The 8,989-nt window shown below is 39.7% G+C and overlaps 1 protein-coding gene across 1 annotated transcript; it reads right to left on the bottom strand.

Annotated features, from left to right (window-relative positions):
* Positions 1-8,501, bottom strand: cpa5 (carboxypeptidase A5). Its single transcript, XM_071530960.1, has 12 exons — positions 8,375-8,501; positions 6,898-7,094; positions 5,319-5,400; positions 4,488-4,622; positions 4,131-4,235; positions 3,266-3,367; positions 2,796-2,897; positions 2,575-2,685; positions 1,877-1,967; positions 1,537-1,736; positions 1,032-1,116; positions 1-923 (listed from the first exon to the last, which is right to left on the bottom strand). The coding sequence occupies exons 2-12, from the start codon at positions 6,960-6,962 to the stop codon at positions 736-738; spliced, it is 1,266 nt and encodes a 421-aa protein (XP_071387061.1). The 5' UTR covers positions 6,963-7,094; positions 8,375-8,501; the 3' UTR covers positions 1-735.
* Positions 8,502-8,989: the final 488 nt, after the last annotated feature.

Here is an 8,989-nt window from a genome sequence, read left to right as displayed (position 1 = left end):
TGAAAGCCAAAACATTTATTTACCTTAAATAATTGTGCACAAAATCTTATTTTTGTTATAGCAAAGTGGGTCTAGTTGAATAGCCTACACTTAAAGAACAACTCTCCCAGTTGAGCAATTTTCTAAACAAATAGCCTTTTCTTCCTCATTCCTGGTCAGAAGTAAAAACACTTCTGCTGAAGTCAAATACAAAAAATCTAGCATTTTTTCACACCAGGAAAACCAGATAAATTTAATCAGGCCAAAATCTCAGTACAATAAATCAATGAGATCCCCTAAGCAACTATCATGAGAAAATATATGACAACTGACAATTATATTGACATTTTGCTCCCTGACTGGACACAAATCATTTCACGGGAACATTTAAGGATATGGAAATAATGCTGATTGTATGCAATGACAGAGATATTGTGAAATGCAGGATAGCAAACGAGATGGAAAAGCAGGTTGTTCAAAAGACTTAATGGCAGCTTTGGAATACACAGAAATGTCTGAGCTCGTGCATAATGCTCTGAAACTCTGTGCACTCTCATATACAATTGAAGGTTTTTAAAATCACAGAATACAGGGAAACAGCAGGTTTTCAGAATGATCATTTATTTGTCTGTTGGTGGTGTTAATGGCCTCTCGAGAGTCATGGAGGATGATGATGGTGATATTCACTCTATTGGTAAAAAAGAGACGTTTGCCAATGACAATGTGATCTCCACAGGGATTTCCACACTTCACCCATTAGTTGGTGTTCTTGCTGGTGTGATCCATGATGGCCATCAGAGCCAGCCAAGTCTCCTTGGCGGTGGGCAGGATCTGATTGGCTGGCAGGATGAAACCATAGCGACCGGTGTCCCTCAGCTCAAAAGTGTAGGAGTACTTGATGCCCTGGTTGTAGGTCCAGTCAATGGTGCCGCCGCTGGCTTGGTCTACAATTAAAAACAGTCATTTTGAAGTGTTTAGACTTTACAGATAAAACAGAGGGCTTTCAGGCGACATAAACAGGCAAGATTGTAACCAGTGTTGCAGAAACTTACAGATGGTGTTGATGATGCTGCCGTATCTGTAGCGAGTGCCGTACAGGGAGGCGAGGTCAGTGATGGCCTTCTTAGCCAGGCTATGCTGTAGGAAGAAATTAACATGGTCATATGAACGTTTCCCCATATAGTTTCTTATATATGGTATTATCCAGAATGACCTTACAATGCATACAACAGTAAAATAAACTTAAATTCTAAGATTTCAAACAAGACAGGCAAACCATTGTAGAAAGTGCAAATACACAACATGCCCAAACAAGAGACGTAACAAATACTACATTCTATGATCATGAATAATAGAGAAGTGCAAGGTAAGGAAATGAGAGAAAAGCAGAAAAAGCAGTAACCACCAGACTTAATTTGACTGATAATTCTGCACCAGTTTCCATACTTATTCATAAGTTGCATACAGAGAAACCATTAATCCAAAATGAAAATTCCTCCTGATACCGAAGCTTTCTATGTCTTCATCGTGCCCCATAGCCCATAGACATGTACACACCAGCTCCTTCTGGTCCTTGACAGGAGTCCTGGTGTAGCCGTAGGGGTACAGGAGCATCTGGGAGTAGGCGTGGATGGAGACAAAGGCCTTAATGTTGCCGTGGGACGTCACAAAGTCCACGATGGACTTGACCTCGGACTCAGAGTGAGCCTTGGGTCCGCGGTAGGTCTCTGAGCAGGGATTGCTGCTGGCACCGGGTCCTGAACGCAAAGACAGACAGAATGAGATAGAGAAACTTCAGGGAGATGGAGGCCTAAAAGTCAGGTGCATTGATGCCATGGTCAATAAACGAATGCTTTGAGGTACATTGGTACATTCCAGGGACAAGGAAGAGACGTACCTCCAAAACCAGCGTTCCAGTTCCTGTTGGGATCGACTCCAACACAGGAAGAGCCGGGGTTGGGCTTCCTGGTCTTACGCCACATACGGTTCTGCAGAAACACATCAGAGTAACTCATCACAGTTTGTTCCTTTTGGTTTACGGACTGGACAAAACGTACAAAGTAAAGTTAGTTAAAGCTTTAGGGAAGAGTGTCCCATCTCCATAATTGAGACGTTCTAGATTGGAGGTCCAAATGGAGTTCTGGTGTCACTGTCAGGTAAAGACACTTGAAGACAAGTGAAGAAATTAAACTGAAGAGCAAAATGCAAAGTGTCTCCTGTTAGACCTTTTTCCTCTCTCATCTCTTTGGTTTCCTTTGCTATAAAACATCACAGACTGGCTGGGTTGGTAAACATGAGCGTGCTGTGTGCAGTTTTGATTTCTGGGTATTGAACTTCAAATTTTTCAAACAATTTTTGCTTTTGCTGCTGTTCAGAGCCGCCAACATGCAAAGTTGCCTAGTGCAGCTTTAAGTTACCTGCTATCCTTCATTTCGTGCATCCATTATTTTGTGAGAGTGTCACTATTTCCTACTGGTGAATATCTCATTTTGGCAGAAAACAATCCTATAAATCGGTTAATGAACATTTCTAGCTGCAGTTTCTCTGCATCTTGTCCTCCTGTCAGCTTGTAGTCCTCCTCTCTGGGAGACTCACGGAGGTGTGGGTGTAGTAGAAACCATCAGGGTTGGTCACAATCTCCAGGAAGATGTCCATCTTGTTGAGGATGGCGGTGAGGACAGGGTCACGACCATAATCAGTCACGATCTGATCATCACAGTCGAAAAGAGGAAATATTCATTGTAGCAGATTAGTGGTCAGTAGCCAGACAGATGGTGAAGGGCAATTTGTAAGCGATGTGAAAGCTATCTAAGCACCTTCTTGGCAAACCAGGTACCGCTGGCCTGAGTGACCCATTCTCTGGAGTGGATCCCAGTGTCGATCCAGATGGCGGGGCGTTTGGTTCCACCGGTGCTGAACTAAGAAAGGCAAAGGGAAAGGTGCAGGTGCACAGCAGTCCAAAGCAAAGAATGAGTAAAGACACTTCAAAGGGTGTGAGTTCTAGGAAATCACAAATGTTTTCTGTGATGAGAAAAATGGACATCAGTAGCCTATAATACAGGTTTTCATTGTACTACATTTGAAGAAATAATGCCCTGAAGCTTGTCATTGAGATCATCCGGTATATAAAAGTATCATCATTTTCTCAAGCAAAGATATAAGTTACCTGCTATCCTTTAAAAAGTGCCATCATTTATATTGCTGTCAATCATTTTGTAAGAGTAGGAGTCACATTTTTCAAATGGTGGGTATTTGTCAGTGTCATCTGTTTGTTTGTTTTTTTTACCTTGAGCACGTTGATGGGACGGCCTTCGTAGCTCTGACCGATCACCATCTTGCTGACCAGGTTGGGGTTCTCAGCCACCAGCATGTCCTGGAACCTGTAGATCTAAAAGAATTGATCTTTTATTTCTCATCATTATGGAGAGCAACTATCAAGCAAACATTAATAGAAATCTATTTCAAAGACACATCTAAAAAATATTTACATTAGGAGAGCATTCAGAACAAATTTTCCCTCTAAGCTGTATCTAATAATTTATAACTCTGACCAAATAATAATATATTGTCAATCATCAGTAATTTCTTGTCCCCAGAAATGTAGTGGATATAAGTGGGTTTTGAAGTTTTGGTAGCAACTGATATTAGTTGCAGGGACTTTGCCAAACTTTAGGGATCAGTGAATTGACACGATTGACTTTACAACCTAAATTTAACCTTGAGACTAAAGCAAAGTCTGTAAATCTATGAAGCAAATATGAGTGACAGATACTGTCACTCAATGTCAAATGGAGTCTCATTTATAAAAGGTTGTTCCACAAAAATTTGTATTTCTGATCCAAACCAAGCCAAATTTTTGATTAATAAAAAATGTATTGTGTTGCCAAAATCCGTGGGCTACAGGAGTTTTCTAAAATTTTCTGTATTGAAAGCTAAAATTAATTCTTATCTAAGGCATGAATGCCACAAATATGATTTTAATATTTTTGTACCCTTTAATTTGAAACAGTCATACGATGGACTCGAAGATGAAGTCAAATAGCAGTGTCCATGTTAATAATGCAGTTGATGGGTAATAGATGAGTTTGCAGATTGTAGATTGCAGAATAGATAGATTGTAGAATAGATAGAGTGCAGTTTGTTTTACTGACCTCGCTGATGCTGTGGTAGTTGGAATAGTCGAAGCTGTCTGTGTTTCTGGGCTGAGCAGCGCGAGCAGCAGACTGGAGCCGCTCCTGTTCCTCATCCAGCACAACCTGAAGGGAAATGACCACACATCATTCAAGAAAACTATCCAAACCTTCATTAGTCAGTCAGAATGAACCTTCTAGCCATTGTAGGCACAAGTCATAAGAAAGTTCAAAATCAGTTGAATATTTTGAAAAAAACAATGAAAACCAGGTGTAGTAAATACAGTTTGTCATCACTATTCCTAAACCTCTGTACCTTGACCTGAGAATCCAAGCCTTTTCACTTCCTCCATGACTCTTCTGGTTCTGGTCTCTTACCTGCAGGTCCTTGATCATGATGGAGTATTCGAGCTCCTGGGCCTCCAGGAAGACTTTGACGGCCTGCAGGCTGTAGAAAGGCACCCTGACATCCACTGGGGTGGCAACATCAGTGGCCTCCCTCCAGAAGTCCAGCTGACAGAGAACAGGGACACCAGGCAACAAAGTTAGTCAAATTATGTCAAGTTTATTTATGAAGTGCTTGAAAAAAAAAAAAAACAGGTTTGTCAGAAAACGAAATAAAGATAATAAATAGGTAACACTTTACAATAAGGGTCACTAAGTTAAGGGATAGTTAATGCTTAATAAGCATTAACTAATCATTCTGGTAATCATTTACTAATGGTGTTCATGTTAACTAAGGTATTAATTTATACATTATTTAAGAGTCATCTTTATAAACTATTAAATAATGTATAAATTAACACCTTAGTTAACATGAACACCATTAGTAAATTACACATTAACTGTTAATTAGGTTAATGCTGTTAATGCTTAATAAGCATTAACTAACCCTTAATTAAGGGTTAATTAAGGGTTAGTTAAAGGGTTAGTTATTTCTTATTAAACATTAACTAACCCTTAACTTAGTGACCCTTATTGTAAAATGTTACCAATAAATAATAAGCACATCACCAAGCTAGGAGACCAGGGCTTGTGTGTGTGTGTGTGTGTGTGCTATTAATTTATTTTATTTTATATTTATTTTGATTTTGTATTTTGCAATTTGTGTTATTATTATTATTATCATTATTATCATTCTTATTATTTTTGGTATTATTATTATTATTATTATTATTATTATTATTATTATTATTATATATGGCTGACCTCGAGGTGCTCCATCTCCTCCAGCTCCCTGATCAGAGACAGCTGGACTTCATCCTTGGCAGCGATGCGAAGCACCTGATGCCTGTGAGGAAAACACAAACCACAAGACTTTACTCAACTCAGAGTCCCAGAGCCAGAGCGGGGTTGGCACAGACGGGTTTCTCAAGACTCCCTTCTGCTTATACAGCGCTGGGAACAATATGGAGGTCAATAAGAGTGATCATTTATGTTGTCGATAATAACTTGGAGCGAGGCACTAATGCTGCCAGGGGTCTGAGGTTTGATTCTCACGGGGACAAGCAGTCATGTAGTCCTCTTCTCTTAAAGCTGCACACTAAGCAACTTCGCACGTTGGCGGCCCCAAGTGGCAGCGAGAGATAACTGTTTGAATTTTTGAAAGTCTGGAGGCTTTGGTTATGGTGGAAAGAAAACTTTTCACAGCAAGTTAAGCTGCTGTAATGAGTTTTCTTTTGGATTTCACTCTTCAATTTTGATTCCGGATTTCTCACCAGTGACCATACCTGACACCTTAGATTCATTTGGGCAAACTGGGTGACTCTTTGGTGTCTCAGTTGGTGGGGATGGGACGCTCTTCTCTATTGCAGCTTTCTATCCACTGTGTGATGTAGGCTGATAAGACGGATATATTTTTACATAAAAACCTTGCTTTGTGCTGCTGAGCCCTTGTAAAAAGCCCCTCAATGATCCACTTAGTCACCACACTTATTGTATAGGCTACACCAGTGGTTCTCAACCTTTTTTATATCAAGGACCCCTAATTTAGTCCACATTAGGGCCACAGACCCCCATTTGATGAGATTTTGTCTCTCAGACCCAAATCTGAGAATATTTTTATTGTTAGATATGATTTTGTCCAGAATTCCATGACTATCTGTATTGTAGGTAGAGAGATAACAGTGAAACTATGACTAAAATAGTAATTCCTCTACATTCTCTAATTGTGTTAACTTGTTGTAAATGAAATAATGGAGAAGTTTAACAATTCATCAAGTTGCTGGGGACCCCCTGGAACCCCCTCAAGGACCCCTGGTGGTCCCCAGACCCCACGTTGAGAACCACTGGGCTACACTATATATATTTTCAGGATTCTCTTCTTTCTTTACTTCTTTGTCTCTGACGTTTGATATTTAAATTCAATTTGTAAAGCTTGATTTTTGCTTGTTTGTCTGTCTAAATGCTTATATATTGCACTGCACCAGCCTCACCAACTCAAATTGCTATAGTATGTGAAAATGTACCTGCATGGTGAAAATAAAGAGTCTATCAAATATGTTGAGATGCACACTGTTCCCTGTGCTGGCCTTGCAGACTAAATATCCCTGAAGTGGACAGTAAATGCCAGATTACATCACTGTTTAGGAGGAGTAACTGAAGATCATTAAAGGTTGATTCAGAGAAATTGCAACCAAGGAGATAAAAAGGCAATAAGCAGGGAAGGATTAATATTGGCACAATGAATTCAATTATAATGTGTCTACCTTTATGCACACACACACCTTGTACATTCAGTAATACCCTACAAATCCAGCAGTGAGAGGCCCCGGCAGGACCCACTTACCCCTCGAAAGTCTCCTTGCCGAAAACGGCCACGAACAGCGCGGTGAGCACGAGCAGCCCCTTCATCCTGACCGACAGACTGAAACACCGGGGATCAGCACCAACTTATATGCCTAGACCTGCATCACGTGTCCAAAACCACGACCTTGCTTAAGGTGATGGAGGTGTGGCAGCGGCTGGTCCTGTTCCCACAACGGCCTGCAGATACCAGACCACAGTTTTCTTCACTTTTACTCTCTGGCAAAGCTGTATTTAGTTCTTCAAGGGGTTTTGGTCAGGGTAATGGTTCTATGTGGAACCATAATGACACATAGAGCCTTCTGATTTGTGAAAATAAAAAAAAACTTGCACATTGAATAAAGAACCCAGTGTGGTTCTTGACTACTGATGTGGAGCATTTTGAGTATGCATAAAGGGTTCTATACAGCACCATAGAGGGTCTATGTAAAACCAACCATGGTGTTATAGAGAACTTTTGTAAAATGGATAAAAGGGTTCTGCTATGGCACAAGCCTAAAGAACCATTTTATAGAACTTTTTTGTTGAGTTTGTTATCTTCTGCATGCTTTATATGAATGCCTTCATGAATATGTATGACTTTTACATGAGAGCTTTTACCTTCATTTTACCATATGTGATGATGTGAGATGTTTTTATAGGCTCTTTGGTGTTTGTTTGATTTTTATTTCACCTGCACAATTTTATCAATGTTTTTTCTGAGTTTTTAGCATTGTTTTTTTAATCACTGAGTTTCATCACTTTGTTCCAGTTTTATTGCTGTGCAAATAACTTGTAATGATATTTTACAAGGAAAATGAAACTCTGAGTTTAAATTCACTATCTCGGCCTGAAGGGCCGCTCCGAATTCTGTTTACAGCTCAAGTTTGAATCTCACTGCTCAACAGGAAATTATAGCTGTCCAAAGTATGTTTCAGCTTCCTCTTTGTTGCTGTTGGGGCAACACTGTAATCAGCATGCAACAAGGAGCTAAATTTAAACCAGCTGCCTAGGACACATGTACACTCTGCATGTTAGCAAAGGAGAACTTCTAACAGTGAGAGAGGAGAGGACATCTTGAGCTGACAGACTTTAAAATATCACATCTCCTACATTTGAACAGTTTCACTCCAATGTTTGAAAAATGTGATGCCTACTGTGACAAATAGAGCACTAGAGCTAAAACTCATATTGAATATTCTTGAAGTTATTAGCGATCGTTTGCCTTCTATTTACAAAATAGTAACATTTTATCATGATTTTCAAATATTGAGCAATGAACATCAGATAAAAAAAATGTCCACCTGAAACAGACACACAGTGTTTCGGAGTGAAACCATTAATTTCCTTCCTTCCTCGAACCTTTCTAAGTTCTTATCACAAGATACGTATCACAAAAAATGTTTAAGGTCTGAGCAGCATGTAATCATTTATAGACTGTTAGTATGATAGCAAAGTTAGAGATCCTTGACGATACTCACTAACACGGCCTCGCTCCACTGTACATGTTCCACAAGAAGCGAGTCTGTCTTGTGCAATCCAGCTGATAACGCTGCAGAGGAAAAGTAAAGAGACAGGCTGGTGTTTCCACACCTGCTGGAGGGTTTCACATTCACAGAGGCTCAGAGTGCCACAATCAGAATGGAGGAGGGAGAATCACAAATGACTAACACACCTCTGGAAATGGGACAAAAACTCTCAATGACTTCATATGTGGCAGAGCAATCTAGTATTTATGGAGACTGTCCTGTAACTGAAAGGTCACAGGTTCGAATCCCACAAATGTGTCCATCAACAGCCATGTGTCCTGTCTCCTATCTGCATTCCTACCTGTTTACTTTTAAAGTCGAGATGAAATGAAAAATGCATTTTTAACCCTTTTAGATCACATCCCCGGTCATATCGTGCACCTATTTAACAATATATGCCAAAAAAAATACAAAAAATCCATTTCTTTGTATTTTTATATCAAAATCCAATCATGTTTTCTTCCTGTAAAACAAAATATGCCGTGTGCTTACGTAAGCATGAACCAACCAATTTCAACCAATAATATCATGACATCCACCCATCAATCATTCTTCAACCTGGTGTGT

The sequence above is a fragment of the Centroberyx affinis genome, unplaced genomic scaffold (assembly GCF_046629955.1).
Source record: "Centroberyx affinis isolate AG114_WGS23_722 - 3 ecotype Tasmania unplaced genomic scaffold, CSIRO-AGI_Caff_v1 ptg002013l_1, whole genome shotgun sequence".
NCBI classification, from domain to species: domain Eukaryota; kingdom Metazoa; phylum Chordata; class Actinopteri; order Beryciformes; family Berycidae; genus Centroberyx; species Centroberyx affinis.
Note: the sequence above shows the minus strand (reverse complement) of the source record. Positions and strands in the feature narration are given on the sequence as shown.

Bases quoted from the DNA above. Each gene is read 5' to 3' on its own strand.
- cpa5 (XM_071530960.1), bottom strand. From the start codon at position 6,962: ATGAAGGGGCTGCTCGTGCTCACCGCGCTGTTCGTGGCCGTTTTCGGC. The intron at 4,236-4,487 runs GTAAGAGACCAG...ATTTCCCTTCAG, and splicing joins TCATGATCAAGGACCTGCAG to GTTGTGCTGGATGAGGAACA. The intron at 1,117-1,536 runs GTGTGTACATGT...TTCTTCCTACAG, and splicing joins TCAAGGACCAGAAGGAGCTG to CATAGCCTGGCTAAGAAGGC.